The following is a 21,399-nucleotide window of genomic DNA, read 5'->3' as shown; positions in this document are numbered from 1 at the left end:
GCCATCACATGAGCAAAGACAAAACATACAGTTATGTATCAAAACATGTGGAGTTAGTGGGTTCATTGGGTCTGTGATATTGTAAAATTTGTAGATTATCTCTGAACAGCCTTATTAGTCTGGTCTGTTAAACAAAATGGATAAACAACAGAACAAACTCTCCACGCTATTAGGCATCACAGATTTGCACACACAAACACGGAGTTTTACACGACCTGAGTTCATCCACTGTGTTTAGTCCACCAGTGAGGTCGCTGCCCATTTTAAATCACTGTGACTACACTTAAAATAGCACTAATAGTCCTTAATGAGCTAAGTCTCCTGCTAGGTGATTAAAGCCTGGCAGAGTTGCAAAAAAACAACTCAACTCAATTCAACCAAACTTTATTTATAAAGCCTTTTAAAACAGCCGTGGCTGAAACAAAGTGCTGTACATGAATAACAGCACGAACAAGCACTTACAAAGAGGAGAGAAGCAGGTGGAGGGGAGAATGTCTGTGTTACTTGGAAGTGTGTGAAGGTTGCTTTGACTGATGGCATTACCTCTTGCTGAAGTCTCTTGAGCTCCATCTCTATATTTTCCAGCTCCTGCCTGGTGTCCAGAAGCTGCTCACTCTTTTCCTCTCTGCAAAACAAAACAGGAGGGTTAGAGGGAGAAAAAATGCGAACAAAAATCAAAGCTAAAAAAGGAGAAGTGAGTGCAGAGCAGAGATTTATTAAGAAAAAAAAAAAAAGGCAAGACAAACTTGGTATGCGTTTTCGCCGCAAAGACCAAATTCTCAAATTCATGATCTTGTTTTTTTTTTTTTTTTAAACTGGATGTGTTTCCATCAGAGGATGAGAAAGGAGAGCTTTTTCCCTTTCTAGGTTTTAAGCTAAATCATTCAATGGCGAATAATCTAATTGTTGCACATATAAATTTCATTTTACAGAATCTGGTTAAACTTTACTTAAATCAGATTAACCCGTGTCTCTCACTTCAAACAGGTAGAGTAAATGCACAAATTTACTGCCACAAGACACCATATTCAGTACCCACATTTACAGTAAAGTTTAATTCATATAGCTGGAATGTTTAAGTATTTCATTTAAAACTGACTATTCAATATTTTTTAGATGATTTGAAAAGTTATTGCTATTAATTACAGAGGTAAAAGGTGATATAAATTGCCCTGTAGGGGTGATAGTGAATTTAGAAAGTTTGTTCCAGGCACTACATTGATACTGTAGTAGCTGGTAAAGGAGCTGGTGGTCAGCACAGTCTCATCTTCCACAAACTCACACAATAAAGAAAACGGTCACAAACAACTGAAGAATCCTGTGACTGCTACAGGAATTAGCATATCCAAATATTCCCCTGAGGCTCTCCAGCTTCCTTTACCCAGAAAAGACTACAAGAGACAAGGGGCAATAGCTAAAAATCTAATCTTTATCTCCACTACTTTGAATGAATAAAATGAAATGGGGCAGCTTGACATTTGCCGTCTCTGCGAGTCAATGTGTCTGCAAACTCTCCGGGCTCCAACCGTAAAGGGAGAATGTGTCACACCGCTTTGAAAGAAAACAACTGCATTCCTGAGATGCTGCTCCGTGTGCATGTGTTTGCATGAAACTGCTCCACTGAACATCCGATGGCCCATTTGATTACTGCTCTCTGGAGTCACCCAGCGCATCTCAATAAGGAAAGGCATCCTACTCTTTCAGTCTTTTATTGGTCTCTCATTCATCTCCTCCTTCCTCCCGGCACTATTTTTGGAAGGTAAACGATATTAAGGCAGGATGTTCTTTTCCCCCGATCTGTATTCATTTAGATTTGTTAACCCTTTCCACTCTCTGCATATTCTCCTCGTCCTCACAACACCCATTTCACTGAAATCCCAAACCTCTATCAAACTCTAGCATAGAGGATTAGCTTTGGCTCATATTTTGGATGTTGCTGGCTCTGCTGCTTAAGATGGCTGAACAAACACCGAAACTGCAGCTTTCAAATTTATAAATACAGCATCAACATGTGAGATCCTACCCCCTTAATTCAAAATATATGACTGTCAACTGTGACTATCAAATGAACACTGAAGGTATGTCTCAAAGCTCATACAATTAGCAAATTTTGATTGTACAGTTCCAGCCTTTCTCCCCACATGGTATTTGCTGTAATAATATATTCACAATGAATTACTCACTGAAAGTCCTTCTGAGCTTGTGGAGAATAACAATGTGCCATCACTCAAGTTTCTGTTCATGAATACGTGAAAAAAAGCATTTGCCATTCAAGCAAACAAGCTTAATTTTTAGGAGTAAATAAATAGCACAAAATTCGTTAAAGCTTCACTGACTTTAACGTGACTCAAAATGTCTTTCAAAGGAATAAACTCAGTGTGTCTCAGCTTTAAAAGGGGAGAACAAAAAACAAAAAGAGAGAAGTCACAGTTTCTTTAATAGAAACATTAACAAACAGACCACTGTGGAAACAGTGGGCCATAACCCACCCCCAACTGACCCCCCCGGTGTCTCTCAGACACACAAGGACCAGACCACACAGCAGACACACAGATCCACATTTGAATGCAGAGACAGTATCTGTGCATGAACAGGCAGTCACAACAAACACGCTCCTACTCCGCCTTAAAACACACAGCAGTCACGTGACCCAACTACATAAATGTAGACAGACTTAGAGGCTTTTTTTGTTTGTTGTCCACCACATCACATGACAATAACTTTCCACAGCAGCAAGTCAACAATTACCATAACAACCAACAAACTGAATAACTCATTTTCTTGACGGTTGCTGTTTTGAAGTCCTCTTTATTTACCGAAGAAGCAATCATAACGCAGAACATTATGTCAGCCGTGATAATTGCCAATCCTTTTCTACACATAAGCCCTCACTTTGAGTCTCAACTCAAGTCAAAACTTCTCATTCTTCATGTGACCACACAGAGGGTGAACTGCACTCCCTTTTGACTCAATTGTGAAAGAGCCATGATTTAGGCCCTCATACAGATCATTGTTTTGACGAAAGGCGAAAAATATAATGTCCCGCTAAATACAGGGACAGAATGACCCAGCAGCACAGAAATACTACCCATGGCATTTTCAAAATCACTAAAACCCACCGCTGAAATAAAAATGTTCCACTCTTTTTGGAACTGGTTATTCTCACATTGTTTATCTACTAAATAATACAGAGATTGACAGCAACATGAACAGTTTTTACATTATCTTTCACTTTCTTTTGAAAGAAGTAACATAGACAGACATTTGGAAAGAACAAGTCGGTTTTCTTTGTTTGTTTTGTTTAAGATAGATTTGAGTAAATTGCAATTTAGGTAAAGCATATGATGCGTTATTCAAATGCTACTAAGGTGATGGGGGGGACCTCCAGTTTGGAAACCAGATCCAGTCAAGTGTGCTGCTAAACCTGCTGAAGTAGACCTGCATGTTACCCAACCTGACACAGACCATCATTGATCTCTAACGCACATTATAACTTCAGCAGGCACATAATCTTGAAAACGAACCTTCCCGGAACAAAACAATTCCCGTAAAAGCATTTCAACACCAACTTCAAGACGCCAACCAGTCTGGTAGGTTAAGAGAATATACTTTTGCAACACTGAAGTTCTTTCCTCTCAAAAGAGAAGCAAAAAGGTCAGAAGGTCTGCGTTCCCTTCAAACTGATCTGAGTTGGCCATTAAGTATTCATCTGGCACTTTAAAAAGGAAGTTCTATTATTCATAAGCAGAATTTAACAGGCCTCTTTAAAGCTTGGCAGAGCAGGGTTTTCTTTTGTGAGAGAAAGGTTTCATTGCAGTAAAGTCAAGAGGATTGTGCCAGAACAGTTATTTATAACGAGCAACAACCTGTTGAATACGAGAGAATGACAGTGATGTCAAAAGGATGTGAAGAAAGAGGAAAATGGGAGTTTTCTATGACAAAGTTTGATCTCAAAATAAGAATCCTTAAACCCAGATGAAACAGGAGCACATGAAAGACCTCTATGACCCAGCAACATCTCATCTTCTCAGGCTACGGCTACACGAAAACGAAACGAGGTTTTTTTTGAAAACGGGTACGAAAATTCTTGCGACCACACGGAAACGCGCTGCTGGTCCAGACGAAAACGATGAAACGATGCAGTACACACGCCACTGTGTCACGCCACGCTGTGAGACAATAGAGAAGTGTTAAAATGGGCTCACAGCGTCAACGTGTGACTGACGCAAAAACGTTTTAGCTGTAACAATGGAAACGAAACGAGGCCGTTTTCAAACTTTCCCCACTCTGGAACCCGTTTTCAAAAACTATCGTTTTGGGGTAGTGGGAACGCCGGCTCCGTGTGGCCGCGACAGCGAAACGATAAGAAAAAGTATCGTTTACAGTGAAAAACGTTTTCGTGTAGCCGCAGCCTCAGTTACCAGTTCCAGTTTATTTCCCATTTCTTTTTCCCAATTTAAGTAATTGCTGATCTGGCTGATAATGCGGTGACACTCACAGTTCCTGCCGAAGGCGTCTGATTTTGGCCTTGGCATCAGCCAACTCCACAGAGAGGTGCTGTCGGCTTTCGGTCCTCCTCATACTGGGGGAGTCACTGGGAGACTGGGTCGCACAGGGAGCCAGCGGAGACAGCTGCACGCAGTCTCTCTCTTGGGTAAGCTCCACAATAGTCTGGATGGCAGCAGGGAAACAAAGAATGAAATGAAAGGCAACGGTAAACTGTCACACTTGAGCTGGATCAGGCTGGGATTCAAGGATTGGACAAGAATTAACTTGAAAGCAAAGACAGAAGCTCCACAGATTTAAGCAAAGCAGTCCCATCACCTATAGGCAGAATACAGGCATTAGGATAAAAAGGTACACAGAGCCCCACACTGCCTATTTTGATCCATTGCCCTCGACAGGAAATGGGATTTTAATTGAGAGCGGCTGGACTACTCAATGATAATCTGGAGGCTTTTAGAACCCCCCACTACCACACACACCAAAATCAGCCATATCAGTAATGGGGATCTGCACCCCATGGGTTGGAAACTCATTTAATGACGCATATAGTCTAAGTACAACGCACATAAACACACGCCCTCCCATCCATGACAGTTAACCGTTTCAACCCTTCCTTCCTGAAGCTGCTCTCTTGTGGTAACAACAAAAAAAGCTAAAGTTTCCACACAACCCAGCTAAAAACAGCTCATGACTCTCATTTGCAAATCTCCACCTAAATACATGAAAAGATCAATATAAAAGCACACACGCGAGTGGCTTAATAAAGCTGGGTATACTGTGTGTTATTACCTCCAGCTGCGTGTCCCTTTCATCCACCAGCCGTTTGAGGTGAAAAGCCAGGTTTCTAGAGAGGCTGTCCAGGTCCTCGGGAGGCATTTCTCCAGTTTCCACCCACTGTAGGTCCACCACATTCTCCTGGTTATGAGTCACCTAAAATACAGTCAATTATATCATCAATAAAATTTGGTCTCAGTGACATACAGTTTACTATTCACCAGTCGAGAATTACAACAAATCAGTTTTGTTTACTACAGCAAAAAAAAAATTACCTCTTGGATGTGTGATGCTATGGCAGCTTTGGTGTCAAAATCCAGAGTCTGGATACGCTCAATGTACTCTTCCTTCTTCTCGCACTGTAAATAGATGTGTCAGGAAGTAGGGGTTGCAGTTAAATCTACGACTCTTTAATATGTAGAGGGAAAGTGGGAGTATTTTTTGAGATCTTAAGGGGTTAGGAGGTTCAGGGTCAAGAGGAGGTTTGTAGATCAAAAGTGCAAGTAGCTGATCTGATAAAGAGGTTTCCAGGACGCAGAAGCTGTATGTAGGAATGTAGTCACGTCTTAAAAAGAAAGATTATCTTTTGGGTCAGACAAAAATAATTTCCCTCACTTGCAGGCAGAAGATGAGATTACAATAAAAAAAAAAAAAAAAAAAAAAAAGGGACAATTCACTAAAGATATAAGTAGCTTTACTGCAAAATGTTGCAGAGTTTGTTTTATGGACTGCAGAGTTGCTGAAGGCACAGTAATGAGATGAATTCATGCGCCCCGATCCAGCTATGGAATCATTTTGGAAAACAACATAGTTGATGAAAAGTCTTGCCGGAAACACATTTAAATATGAAATGTGGGCTTAATCATAAGAGAGGGGGAAAAAAGTGTTTGATGCCATTTATTCATCGATGGGAACAAAGAGATTAACGATGGCTGAGCTAAACGAAGACTTCTTCTGAATTCAGATTTTTGGCTATGTGGTTATTTGTATCAAAATTTATCTATGTTAAACTTTTACAAAATACCATAAATCATGAGTTTGATTGAAGAAATCTTGAAGGTTGGCTCATCATACGTGCCAGAGGAGTTCTGAACTAGCTGAGCCCTTCTGCATTCAGCCTGAAGTTAAAGGGAATTAAAAGTTCAAACCTGAGACGTAAGTGTGGTCTCACCTGGACAGCACAGCCTAGTAGTAGCAGCAGCAGTTTTTTCATCTCCTCAAGTCCTTGTTCTGAAGGGGATAAAAAAAAAAAAAAAAAAAATTAAAAACAGAGATTACTAACAAAATTACTGCTACAAGAAAACGACTAAATATCTCAAACAACAAAAAGATAGTATCAATGATGAGCGAGGCCTGATTCCTCTGGCATTCTGTTGAGTCAGCTTTTGCGGTTTGTAAAGCTGAACTAAGCCTACTGATGTTTTTTCCTTCTTTTGTGGAAGTATTCAACCTCGTCCACTCAAACAAACTGAATGAAAGGGAAATAACTAATATATGGGGCCTTTCTGATGCATTTTTTAAACAACAAGATAGTCCCTTTTCGGCTACAGCTATAAAACAATCTAGGACACGTATTTCCAGGGCAAATGTGGTATCACTCCTCTAAAAATCTTTTATATCTGCATGAGAAAATCTCGATTTAGCAGGTCGTAGTTGGAATACCAGCTTTGCCTGTTAAGGCAGGAATAAATTCTCCTCCCCCCCCCCACACATTTACTTCCAATTAGCTAAATTCTTAGGCTGTTACAATTTCCTCTTATAAATCCCCTCCTCTAGTTTCAGCTCCACAATGTTTTCCTCAGTGTAGCTGGCGGGGAGGATGAACTTCAGTGCTCTCGCACATGTCGGGACATATTGTCAAACTGCAGAAACCCATAAACAGCTGTCTGCCTGCTCAACAGGCCTGAGCTCATCTGGGGGATTTGGGGCTGAACAACAGCAAACCAGGTGGTGTGTGTTTATGTGTGCACGTATTACACTGACTAAGTGGTATAGTATTTAGGGTACAGTAATGTATGTGCATCTTTGTCAGTGTGTGGACGAGGACTGAGCGTTTTCTCTACTTGAGTCAGGGTGTGCGTGAGTGTGATAAGCCAGCTCATCGTGTGGCCCGGGGAGCAGTGACTGCTAACACTGTCCAGCTCTAATAACAATAAATCCAGATTAGTGACAGCTTGTTTTATGTGTGGGGGGTGGCCTCTCGGTTTGATGGGCCAATCATCAGAGCAGGAATTGCTACTTTACCAAATAAAAAACAAAACATAAAATGACAATTCTTGTATATGGCTTTAGTTTTTCTAGGCCGTCAGAATGAGATTTGAACAAGATTAACAGCATTCCAGCTGTATTGGAAATAACAGAACATCTGGGAAAAAAAAATCTTTCCAGTCTGTGTAAAGAATCAATTTAAGGAGCAACAAAAACACTGTTGTTCTTTCAGGATTATTTAATTTGCCAAAAGAATGTCTCACATTGATAGGGTGCATCCATCTATTTGACAGAATCCTTCACACAATTTAATCAATTTCTCTCCACTATTTTGTCCTGAATCAATAGAAAAAGTCAATGTGTTATTGTGAACCGCATACCTCTGTGTTGTTAAAATGCAACAGGCTGAATTATCATCTTTTAAGAGGGAAATCATTATACCCACAACAACTGATACTGGAAGTAAACAATTCATCAACGGAAAAATGGAGAGAAATCTGCTGTTGAACCACCCTCTATGAATGGAAATGTCTTTTGTTTTGAGGTTGTTTCTGATAGAAACCTGGAACTTTGCAGCAGCCTTTCTGTTCTGCTCATTACTTTGCTGTTGATATACTCTCAAAGACTGCTGAATATCTAAATATTTCTGCACAAAAATTTAGTTGTAATTGCATTTGTGCTGTACTGGCGCCAAGAAAAGATTTCCCTTTTGTTTTTCTTTGGTTCAAAGGGAGGCTTTCCAGCTCTTGGGTAAGACGCCACAGCTAAACAAATGAAAGGAAAACATGAGCTCAAAACATCACTGGCTTCTGCACTGCAGCCGGTTAGAAATATGGTCAGAGGAACAGTCATGGTCAGATGTAATGGGCTCATCAGACTTTAGTCATGAGTGGCGAGATGTGTGGAGGTGGGAAAGTAAGCTAAGGTTTGAACTTGTCACTATACAAATGCAGAGGAGTGTTTGTATCAGGTAGCTGCAGACAGCGTGCCTAGGGTGTTAACTGGGATGCTAAAATGAAGACTTATAGCAAATATGGTCATGTAATCTATGCATTTTTGAGCAAACCTTTACCTTCAAGAAAAAAAATGTATTACTTGATACAGATTATAATCCCAAGTATCTATAGAAAATATTCAAACAGACCAAGGACACCAGTTATCTGTCATTTTCCAGTGTTTTAATGTAAAGCAAAGAAAAAGGTTTGATTGCTTTTTTAGAATTTCACTGAAGTCTTTTTTTTAATATAAAATGGTTGAGCGATCACATGGTTAAAGCACCAAAAAATTTAAAGTAATGGCATAACATATACTCACTTTTCGCATTACATACCTAAAGCGAGTGGTAGGGAGAGCTTGTGCAGGCTTACTTCCACTGATTTTTAATTGGATAACATCTAATCGCTGAAAAGATGTGCTCAACCAAATAATACAGCAAGTCATTTAAGGCTTAAGAGTGCTTGGTCAGTGTCTGTCAATAATGAAGAAAGATTTTTTTTTTTTAAAAAGAGTCCTATTCAATTCCTCAGCGCCTATATTCAGGATGTAAAATACAACCCATATAACAGAATATGAGCGGATTTAAACCTTAAAGGGTGGTGGCAGTCAAAAACTTAATTCTGTAGACTGCATAGCTTAACAATACTCTATTAAAGCCATAAGAACCCACTCTAGTCAGGAAAGGGATTTAGCTCAGCAAATCTAATGGAGCAACCTTGGAAAGATAAGGAACCTCAGGATAAATAATTCATATGGCGAGAGAGGAAGAGTTCTAAAGTGGAAGAACAAGAGGGAGCAGCGGTAAGAGGGAGAGATGAAAAAAAAGGAAGAATATAGAAGCAGAGCAAGAACAAGGCAAGGAGGAAACGCTGTAAATAGAAAGAAAGAGTCTCCCTCCAGCCGCAGGAAGGAGGCTCAAAGGAGGTGCCACCCTTTTCTTTGCTGGCCTCATCTTTTGTCCATCCCCCCATTTTATACACTCACTTTATCCATCCACGTATTCCATGCAACACACATCCACCCATCCTTCCTTCCTTCCTTTAACATTGTTACAAATCATCTGCACCACCAGTGCAAGCATCTGAAGTCGCACATCTAAGCTTCCTTTTTCACCTCCTTTCCTCCCTGCCCTCTTTTATCCTCATGGCAGGAAACAAGAGGTCAGAAGGACAGTGACTAACCCTTTGCCCTGAAATGCCATTGTTGGTCTCTATGTGAGGATGTGATTGAATGAGCAGAGAAAAAAAAAATGTGCATGTTCAAGTGTTCAATCTATTGCCAAACGATGATGACTAAATGCATTCAGGACCTGATAACGTCTTTGTCAGTGATGAAGCTGGTACATGCAACCTGATATTGTGCTGACAGCATGCCAGAGCACATTCTGCCACTCTCACAGGAAAAGGGGACAGAGTTGGCTGAATACTTTCAGGTTATTTTAGGACATTTGTGCTTTGTAAGACCAGACACAGTGCCATCAAAACCCGCCTCAGGCTGATGTCAGTGTCGGGAAAGCACATGACCCAAACTGCCTTCATACAGGAAGCACAGAACTATTTATGACTAAATAATGTAAGTCATTTTCTATCATGTTGTTTCTTTTAAAGATGATGCACATTTAAACAGTTAAAACAGGCTGCAGAAAGGCTAAAACATTCACAAGGAACACTGATGCAAACTAAGCTCCTGAACCTCCTGTCAGCTGTCCCTTCCCAACAGTTGTCTCCCATGTTCTTACTACTCCATGGATTCCTGCATATTAAGAAGCACATGTTAAAATTATACTTTTGTCCTCCATATCTTATGCCGTATCCATTCAATTAAGACTATTTATATTAACAAAGATATTTTTTGATCTGAAATTCTGTTAGCAGATGCGGAGAGAGGACTTTACACTTTTTAGTCATTTGCCAAATAACTATTGCTGTGTTTTTTATTGTAAGCCCGGTGAATACAATAGCAAACTTTCAAATTATATGAGTTCGAGACTACAGATTTGTTGGCATAACAGCGATCAGTGTTGGGAGCCATAAAAATATTTTAAGAGGAAAGTTTCAGAAGATTAAACCAGATCCCAGCTGATAATACACAGGATATAAGACTGACTTAAATGTGGCACATGGTGTACGTGTGTGTTCTGACATGTGCATACAACTATACTGACAAAGCAATACTAGCATGTAGAAGAGATATACGCCTGTGCACCCCACTGTGCACGCTTATGGAAAGCAGACTAAGCTGGCTCAGAGCCTGGGGGGGTAATACAGTGCATTCATTCTGTTCACTGTTGTGAGGACACCCCTCCCCCATTTGCCAACTAAACGTACACACGCATGCACTCACACACATGCAGAGTTGTCCCCTACCCCCAAATGGGAACATAATAAAATCCACATGGATGATGACTTTCAGCTGGCAGCCACTGAACCAGTGAGCCACACTCCCTGTCCACTGCAGGTCTGACTGGCCGATTATCTGACAAGCTAGAGGGTAAAGGGCAAAACAGAATGCTGAAGAATGCTGTCTCATGGCTTCTGTCCACTCAGCTCCACCTGCCTGGAGCTAGCTTGCCCTGTCGTCTGCACTGACCAACTATAATGTTCTTAATATTTTGTGAGATCTGTCCACGAAGGTTTCCTTCTCGGCTTCGCAATGACTGGACAGAGTTATGGGGGGGGGGGGGGGAGCAGCACCGAGAGGATTTAATAAAACTACAAGAAAAAGATGCACAAGAGATCTAAAATATAGTACTGATGATTAGTTCATACAAATGTGTGTGTGTGTGTGTGCATTCCCAGCAGTCTTCATTGTTCATGTATTTACTTTTCTAGTTGTAAGGGATAAATGAACAAGAGCTAACTGGAGCCATTGGAAAGTGTTGAAAACCCCAAAAATAACAGCGATGGTTGTGATGAAAGTGTGATAAAGCCTGCCGAGGGAGGACAGGGATTAAGAGGCCGTTTCATTTGCTTAAGGAGGTACAGACATCTTTCAACAAAGTCTGTGAGCGCAGTCTGGAAACAATTAACTTTGAAGAGCTGATGATTGCGTGATGTTCACAGAGGCAATGAACCTTTGTGTGGATGGTTCTGCTGATCTACATGTAATGGAAAACACAAATTTTTCTAAACTTCATTCTAAATCGGCTCGATCATGACTGAATACCTGCTTCTAGTTCACTTTAGGACTGACCCCTAAAAGTTGACTAAGCGGTAGTCGATAAAAATCTTAATCAAAAATCTTAGCCATTTTCAATTTCCCTGAGGGAACCTCCCAAAGGGATTAATAAAGTCGTCTATCCATCTATCATTTTCATTGATCAGTTAATTGTGAGGTGGGGTTGGTGTCGGTACTTTGTTGTTAATTTTTACATATAATTACATTTTCAGCTGTTATTGGATTGGAATCGGATTAAAGGGGAACTCCGGGGCATTTGAAGCGCAATCCCATTGCTAGAGGTTGTCAAATACTGACAGTAGGACACAGACTGGTGCAAATCGGCGCTCCCTGTGCGGCGATTGCGCTGTTTGCGCAGCCTGTCATGCTAGCCAAATACGTGGTGGGGGCGAAAACCTCAATTTTCCTCTTTCTCACTCACATATGCTCCTAAAAGGGTCTGAAAAAAGTCTCAAAGTTGGTAAATCTAGCCGGCGAGACAGTAATGCAACAATCATTTCCTCCGTGCATGACCGCGTATTGATTTGATGTTGGTTGTAATGTGTGTACGCATGAGAAAGAAAGGGTGGGATGAGATGAATCAAAGCGCTGCATGATGCCAACGTGTAAGGGGAAAACTCCAAATATATATATAAAAAATGTGCAACAAATAGTTGACTTTTGCTTTAAATTGAGACTGCTGGTTTCTGGGTAGCCCTATATTAGTAATATTCTCCTCAGTGGCTTTATATTGGGATATCAAGTATCACGTGGGGCTGCGTGGGTCAAGCTGTTCAAAATTGTTTTCATGACACACTTGACACTGCACCACTGTTGCTTTAATGCCGCTCAAACATATCAAATAGCATGGCTGCGTTCAGTAGGTCAAAGTTTTGCCGCAAAATGGTCGAATGAATTTAACACTTTGGGTAATAGAGCTCCACAGATGTGGCCTGCGGCAATTTCACTTATGGGTGAACATGATGATTTACAAAGTTTACATCAACTCTTACAAAGACAACCTTGGTATTGCACCTAAAACCAATACAGTAATCACCTCAACAATAAAAATCAGTCTTTTTTCCCCCATTTAGTTCCCATTATTTCTGCCATCGAGTCCAATTTCTAATGCCATGACTTCTGAACAAACTGCTCATATGTAGCACATGGAGACTGCAAAATTAAATCTACATCCAAAGAGAACGTCACAAGAAAAATCAAAGCACTGGCTAATTAAAACAAGTCTACAGTTACATTCTGATTTAAAGAAGAACGTTCTGCAAAAAGCTCTGTTCAAAGTGTGAGTCTACGTAATGATGTAGTTGTACTATTTATCACTGTCGCTTACCAGAAAGAGGGTTTCGGCCCAGCACCAACACATTTGGTAAAGGCATCATCACCAGCTGCTGGAGACTCTCCTGCAGAAGAAATCAAATAGAGGGAGAGTAAGGAAGGGAGAGAACACTGGCAAAGATTTCATAGCTCAAATTAATTATGAACGTGAAACTTAATAGTTGAATTTTGCTGTCAATCCAATAGCTTTTAAGATCAACTGCAGCCAATCAGTATATAGAGCAATAATACAAATACTGAAATCATGATCCTCAACAGACCAATGTAATTTCCTATCTCACATGCAGTGAGAGTGTCTGACCGGTCTAAGCTCAACATTTTAATGATGTTACAAAGTGGATGAAATCTTAAAATTAAAATTACTAATCCCACAAAGTGGGAAAAAAATTTGATGAATGTGGTTATGTCTACAAAGCTAGCTACAAGCATTCTAATGTGCTGGTACAGTCCTGTAATTGTGCAAATGGATAATCTCAATCAACCAAAGTACTTTTTAACTCTCCTGATGCAGCAGCAAACAGTAAGCACACATGATATAATAAAAGTTATATCATAGACAACAAAAAAGAGAATAAGCCGAATCTAGTCTTGAATCTTGAAATAATGATGGAGTGCAATAGCGGTTATTGTATGTGTGTGTGTGTGTGTGTGTGTGTGTGTGTGTGTGTGTGTTTATGTGATTAAGCAAGTGACGCTGTGGGTTAAACTGCTGGTGTGGGTTACACCACAGGGCTCCTTCCATTCACGTGTCAATCAAGCAAACCAAAATGAAACTGTAGGCTTCAACTTACAACCATCATGCAGACACAAACAATGCGTGTATGTGTGCGCACTGACAAAGCCGGTGGTGATGGGCAGGACTAAATTACTTGTCATGTCTTGGTTTTAGTAAAGCTGTATCAAATTATGGCACAAAGTGGCATCACCATTTCCTGTCTTTACATAAATATGAAGCCTAATCTTTGCCAATGTGCGTCTTCACTGATTAAAAGTAGAGCCAATTAACATGATGCTAAATCTAATACAGTCAATAAGGTACATGCCAGTAGTTTGGTAGTAAGATGAGCTATATATCATGACACAAAGACTTTGTTGTCCTCACCTTTAAAGCAGTATAAATCGAATCTAAACTAGAGTTGTGTTAAGAAGTAGGTCTGCTTTCTTTAAGCAGAAGGGACATGAAGGTCTGCTACCTTGAGTATTTCATGCATACCTGATGGCACAGAGCAGCTTCAACTCAAATGACCTGACAGTTCAACTGTTCTGTGCGGGTTAATGCTGAAGTATGACAAAGAGGCTTATATAAGTGAGGGGTTTTCGAGATGTCTACCTCATGAAGCAACCATCTGTCCTATACATATTGCATTACCTCATCATGGAGGTAAGGGAGATGTGCAGTTGGTGGTTTTGGTCAGGCAGAAACAGAACCAGCCATGTGTGCTGCTTCCATACATTCTCAAAACAACAAGCCAACAAAGTTTATCGAGAGCCGATTAATCTGAAATTACATACCCAAGAAAACCTCCTATACATGTCCTTCAATCCAATATACCTAAAAAAAAAACTAGAGAAATGCAGGGCTAAAGCATGACTAGATGTTCTACTGCAAGTACACGGTTAAACTTTCTCACACCTCAGTTGTATTCAAGTTTTAATTCAAACTCATGTAGTTCCTTACTTTTCTTCCTTAAGATACTCCTTATCAGAAGTTTGCAGCAGACTCAGCTATGAGCCTGTATTCGTCTAAACCTTTATTGGAGGTCTGATTTGATGCAGAGACATAAAGAGACCGGTTTACAAAACATAACGTAGAGCATGGGGTGATGGATACCGTGTGAATCCCAAACATCTGCTTTCAAGCAGATAACAGAGCAGTCTGAGAGACAGATGAGGAGCTGGATCAAGATGGATTCCATTTCACTCCTTATTTTTGTAGTAACCTTTTATATTCAAAGTATCAATATGTCATTATGTGAGATACTGATACTTTAAAAATGATGTGACCCCCTATAAGACTCGCTTCACTGCAAAAACAACTGTGGTAGACAAGTCCAAGCTTCATTTCTGATGTTTACAGACCTCTATGACCCGAGGTGAATGTCACAGATTGGATAACAGAAAAGATCCTTCACAGTTAATAGGTTAGGAACATGGTTGCCATGGTTTCTTCTCAGAGATGATATGAGCAATCACCCCAGTTGCTTGGTCTCTCTGACACTTTTCAATAGAGCATACAAGGAGGCAGGCTATTGTGATAGCATACTTGAAATAATCTCCCAACAAAAAACTTCTTCAATTCAAGTAATGTCTCGGTACTGTAACACATGACCTATTAATAAGATTATTCATTTATTTCAGAATTTTATGAATGGATTGTGAAAATATTAAAAACAATAAAGGGGATGCCAAAAAAGAAGCCAATAGTAATGATGATTAAGGATAATCCTGACTATAACGATGACTAAAATCCTGCACTTTCAGGCTGATATGACCAAGCAACCATTCTGTCTGAAGACTGAGACAGATTGACTCAAGAAGCGTTAGACAGAATAATCAGCCGAGCACAGACAGCCACAGTTGGTGTCTCACAGAGAGTCATTTTGTGTGCCTGGCAGCCAGCTGACCATGAAGTCATGACAGCCGCTTTGGGCTAAACCAATCAAGAAACAAATATCTGCATCAAAGGAAACTATGAAGCCGACAGTCACTCTGTGAAGCTTTGGGGTACTTTGGGTGGTGTCCTGTATTATCTTTTCAGCACTCAGAGAGAAAAAGCAAGTTAGCGGTCTGATTCCTTTGTTTTGTTTTATTAAACAACAGTGGCTAGTTGCTGTATGTATTACTTTTAGTATAACTTAAAAATAGAGAAAAAGGGAGGTCAACCTGGATCACAAGCTTGACAAAAGCACACACACGAAACCCACTTCTCCTCCCAGTTGTCTCACTTCGGAGCACTACTACCCACGATTCACACCCACACCTGTCCCTTTCAGCAGCAGCATGTGTTTGCAGTGCAAGTTCTAACAAGCTGTGCTTTCTGTCAACAGCTAAACATAAAGACAACGAAAGCTGATCACAAAATACCCACAATCCATGGATATCTGTCACAGAGTGAGAAATCGGTTTCATAGAGCTGCATGACTCACAGAGTAAAGCTTTACCATAATGCTTAATCAACTCTCCCTCCGTGTCAAAATAATCAATTTCAAACCGTTTCTCCTTTCTAGTTAAAATCATTTACAAACTAATGATCTAAACAGTGGACTCTAGTGCAACGCTGTACCTATTTAAGGCTAGTTTGTTCCTTCCTATATGTAACTTCCCTATTCAAGAGTCCAAAAAACTCCATTCGTCTGATCTGCTGGGGTGTTGAGATTGATCTTTATGAAAAAATAAATAAAACAAAACATGACACCATGAGCTTTGAATGTTTTCAATTTCATATTCAAAAAGTGTTCTGCATCTGACTTCCCATGTTCTAAAAGACAGACAGCAGCAGAACAAAGCTGATCCTGACTTTGTCCCTGGTAGATCTTCTTTGCCAACACTGACATGTCTCTCCTGCAGACTACAGCACTGTTGCAGCTGTATGTCTCAAATCCAGATCAAACAGAGTCCTAATAGGAGAAGGTTTATATTTCAGACCGCATAGAGGTAAACTAAATCACACCATAGGGTTCTGGCTGCTTAAAAACCGAGGAATGAACTGACACATAAAAAAAGAAAATCCAACCAACTGTATTTACATCATGTTGATTCAAGAGGACAATGTCTGTAATCCCTGTGTAGCATCTTAAATATGATGCTAATCAAATGGTCTGTACTGTTGAGGGATGTGGGTAAAAACATGTTTAAAGGGGAAGCTGGAGGTTAATAACAAAGCTGAACTACAGTAGCCCATTACACCACTAAGATTAGCTGGCAATGGCTTAGCTTTCCTACATAAAACATGGTCTACACAGCAGGAATGACACTAGTAACCATCACACCAAGCATGTCATGGCAATGTGTGACGAACACTGGGAGGTTGGCACATTAACACACACTCAAAGCATTAAAAAAGAAAGCTTTTATCGCTCTACTGAGGGTGTGACAGCAGAAATGTCCTTGGCTCTAATATCCTATCCATCTAATCATGTCCATCTCACACAAGAGAAACGTGGAACAGCAACTCATTTAGTTTATCAGAAAATTAAAAACAATATTCAGAGAAAGTGAAAGGGGGCGTGTGATGGAGAGAAATAAAAGGAAGAATAATGAAAACAAATGGGAAGAAATAAAAGAAAGATTTGCAGTTTCAATTCCATCACTTCTCACTCCAGGCATATAGGACTGATCTGCCTCATCCTCCTCATGTCTCCACTCCCCCATCCCCCTACCCTGACACTACACTGCTGTATTATTGATTCCAGCAGGATTCAAGACTTCTCAACACTGGCTCCTCTTCCATCCCACAGCGATATTTAGACAGACTGATTGAATGAAGTGCTGGTTAAAGGGGGCTTTCCACGACTCTTTCTGCTGTCTCCAACTAAATACTTTGGATCTATTCACTGTTTATTTTGCTTGCGTGTACAGACCGTGCAAAACAAGTGTGTATCATGTGAGCAGAGCTACATCATCTCCAAAGTCAGCTCTGCAGGCCTGTTAAGGACCCATACATATGCCTACTTAAAAAACATATTGATCTGTGTCAGCCCCCATGCTGCTAAGACATTTCCTCCAATAAGACTTTTCTCGGGTACCCTTGATGTCAATATACTTAAGAGATTGTAAGGCATGTGACACCTAAATCATTCTGAGCCCTGCATCCTGCTCTACTGACTAAAGCTAAATGAGACTGAATGGACGTCTGCTGACAAAAGAGGCAACATTCAGCTCATTTCTCAGTAGTCTGGAAGATGATGCTCACACACTCAGGCGTACACACAGAAGTGCAAATGTAATACATGCCAAGGGCCATGTTATGATAAATGTTACCGTAGGCAGGCATGTACAGTATGTGTACAGGTTTATGTTGAAGTGATGCCAGTGCAAAGATTACAAGGCAGCCATGTTTCTGTCAAACAGGAGCACTGTCTGTTAAACACACACCGCTCACACACCTCCCTATAACTCTTTTCCATCTCTCCACCCAAGCCCAAGTTCCGCTACCAGCAAAGCTTTAACAGGAGACTAATTGTGCTACAACCAAGTGTGTGTGCACATGCTGCCTGAACCCTGAAAGCCTGAATCACACCCATTCTGCAGACATTGAGCGTTACCATAGAAACGGGGAGATGGGTTTATTCTCCCCATGCTAGAGAGCCTGATGCACATGTTACAGGAATTGTTCACAGACATAAGCTCTCCTGCCCTCTACGGACTTCTCTACTGGTGAAAAATTGCAGTTTGAGATTGCAATCGAGATTATGAGCTCAAAGAGGTTATTTCCACCAGCGATGGGAAGGAGCTTTCTTCTGCTTTCACTGACTAAACACACACACACACACACAAAGCAATCTCACAACATCCCCATGAACTAAATCAATGCAAAAAAATTAAAAAAAAAAGGGTTTGTGCACAGCGGTTCAAGTAGCAAAGCAGCATCAGTCGAGTCACTTCCAGGACACATGACTAATGCTTTAAAAAGAGAACCACAATGATCTGATGGTGAGTAAACTACCTGCTGGCTAAAGACAGCCAATCTAGAGTTTATTCAACAAAGATGAAGAACTCAAACTCAAATGAAGAATCAAAAGAACGATTTTATTGACAAAGTAATATGTTCTTAACTGGGAATAATAAGAAAGCTTCTAACTTGTGAAAGAAACAAAGTAGATGCAAATCTAAATTTAAAGCAAATGTACATATAACAACTAAGTTTGACAATAATAAAGGGGGGGTAAAAACAATTCTTGGTAATAAAAACTGTCCTGAAAAGAACACCAGTCGGGGGTCCACTGCTGGCCAGATGGACTGATCATCTCTTACACGAGGAGGAGGAGGAAAAGCGTCATTAGTACCCCGTTTCTTTTGTTCTTTGCTGATATCTATCAGCTAAAGTGCTTTTTACAACAGAGCCCTGAGGCAGAACGAGTGGACTGGTTGATCCCACTGCTTGTCTCAAAGGTGGAGGCAGGTGGGCTGGGGAAATCTGACCCCTCCAACATTACCCCATCACCCCAGGGCTCTGCTTCATACTGGCTGAAAAAGTTAAAATCTTCAAATCGATGCTTATTAACTACCGATTATTTCTGTTAAAGTTTTATCAATTCTTACTTGTTGTTTGCGAGCCGAGATGACGCTAAGCTAAATGTGTTGCATTAAACTATAGGTTACAAAAATGTTCTTTTCAGTTCAAACCTCTTCACAATTCTTCTAACTTTAAGAGGAAGTTCTCTTTTTTTTGCATCAGCAGGAAATGCAGCCAATAGTGATTCACAGAATTTCTTTTATGGTGGAAACCACCATTGCAAATACACTTCAAAAGAAATTGGTGTAACGTCACCCATATAAACAGCTCTTACTTTTAGCCACAAGAAAACTTAATCAAAACACTGAGTAATGGACCCACAGTAAAGCCCATCGCCGCTAATATGTGACAGAGCAATTACGACGCAATTTAAACTCGGATCGACCATCAATCATCTGACCATGCCACCGCATTCCTATCTGTGGTGACAAGCAACAACAGAAAAAGCCAATGAAGGAATGTTTCCGTTCCCGGTCATCATAACCCTCAAAGTGCTTTGTGTAAAAACACACATGCTCTTGTTCACTATTCAGTGATGAACAGGAAGAACAAAGCTTTGAGTTTCCCCTTATGACTCTGCTAGCACCTAAAATAGTTCCCTTTAAGCATATGAGAACCTACCTCCCAGAAATTTCACCTTACATGTACGGTTTTAACAAAGCACACATACACGAGCTCAAATAACCCATTTGCAGACATGCGAGTACACATGCAAGTTTTAGTTTTGAAACTAAAAAAAAGCCTGTTCCCACTACAAGCTGTGATTACATGATGTAACTGTTGAGGGAACATTTATGGACAAATAAGTCCCAAAGTGATTTTTATACATCACAGTAAGCAGCAAGTTGAAAGCCGGCAGGAATAAGTGACACTTGAATGGCCGTTGAGTATAATAGTGTCAGTTTGACGTGAACTGGATGTGCTGCAGCTTCCAGTAAGGCTGAATCTAAATGGACACATGGATATTTGTTCAAGAAACTTTAATTTTAAATTTTTTTTTTAAATCACTTCAAGTTAACAAGAAAACAGTAAAAATACATTCATTTTAGCAGGGCTCCACAATCAAGCAAATGGTTACATGATGGTCCTTCTAAATAAACTCTGCAGGTCTGCTTTGCTTCCAGTACTGATAAAACAAGGAGGAAAATGAGTAGGTTCAATCTGACCTAAAACTATGAAATTACTTTTGTTGCCTGAGGCGATGTCTGCCAGCCTACTAACTGTGTGGTTGCTTCAAAACTAAGCGAGTAATCTGACATCATCAACAGGATATTCAGACCAGCAATCACGTGAGTGTGCATGACAACACACATTTAGCCAGCAGCTTCAAGCTCATGCCCTAATAATCTGATTTGACCATGACTGGCACTGAAAGGACCAGCAATACGAGTCAAAATTTAGAATTTCAGGCTGATTTGAAACGGATATAAGTTCTAAGTAGAAGGAAAAGGCAGCACGAGGAAGATGTTTGTCCATGTTTGAGAGCTCCAGTTGAAGAGGATTGAGGTTATAAATGGATACAAGAGATTATGTTAGCGTGCCAGTCTTACTTTGATCCAGTAACAGAGTATCTTTGTAAGGCTCTAGGTAGTGCTGGGCAGTATACCGGTTCACACCGAATACCGGTTTATAATTTCGTTATGATATGAATTTTTAATATAGCCTACCGCCATACCGGTGTATTTGATTACACAACGGGGGGAACGCTGCGTCGCACGACATTGTTTGAGACGGGACCCTTTTCAGTGTTGCGCTTCTAAACACGCATGTTTACTGTCTATGGGTGCGAGGTGGTAATAAGCACTTGCATTACGCGAAGGTGAAGGTGGATAGCAGTGTTTCCCACAAAAGCCCCTTTCACACTGCCGAATAACCCACGTTTAATTCGCGAATTTAGCATGTCCGCTGTTGCGTTCACACTGCCGACCCGGGCTGCCGCGTCAACTCGACTCGCCTTTCGACCCGCGTCGGACCCTAGTCTTTTTGCCGAGCCGAGTTTGGTGTGAACGCAATCGACGCGGGTCGGACGTGGGCGTGGCGTGACGTGAGGAGTTTAAAAGACAGAATGGGCAGCTGATTCAGAACAACAGCGACAGGTGAGGACAAGTTTTACTCTGTTTTAGCCTACATCAAGTTGGAGACATTTTTTAATATGGCCAACTGGGGAGACA

At 40.6% G+C, this 21,399-nt stretch overlaps 1 protein-coding gene across 6 annotated transcripts in view; it reads right to left on the bottom strand.

The window, feature by feature from the left end:
- Nucleotides 1-21,399, bottom strand: part of ccdc88ab (coiled-coil domain containing 88Ab) — a 61,587-nt gene that overhangs the window by 22,066 nt on the left and 18,122 nt on the right. For all 6 annotated transcript variants that reach the window (XR_012772552.1, XR_012772553.1, XM_075479484.1 and 3 more), the window contains exons 4-9: nt 12,989-13,058; nt 6,452-6,510; nt 5,556-5,639; nt 5,296-5,436; nt 4,499-4,671; nt 544-625 (exon numbers count right to left, since the gene is read on the bottom strand). Coding sequence is in view for 4 of the 6 variants with exons in the window: in XM_075479484.1 (XP_075335599.1) it covers nt 544-625; nt 4,499-4,671; nt 5,296-5,436; nt 5,556-5,639; nt 6,452-6,510; nt 12,989-13,058 (609 nt within the window). In the remaining 2 variants the exon portion in view is untranslated. The remainder of the gene's footprint in view (nt 1-543; nt 626-4,498; nt 4,672-5,295; nt 5,437-5,555; nt 5,640-6,451; nt 6,511-12,988; nt 13,059-21,399) is intronic.

Source organism: Odontesthes bonariensis, chromosome 2 (assembly GCF_027942865.1).
Source record: "Odontesthes bonariensis isolate fOdoBon6 chromosome 2, fOdoBon6.hap1, whole genome shotgun sequence".
Taxonomy (NCBI): Eukaryota; Metazoa; Chordata; class Actinopteri; order Atheriniformes; family Atherinopsidae; genus Odontesthes; species Odontesthes bonariensis.
Note: the sequence above shows the minus strand (reverse complement) of the source record. Positions and strands in the feature narration are given on the sequence as shown.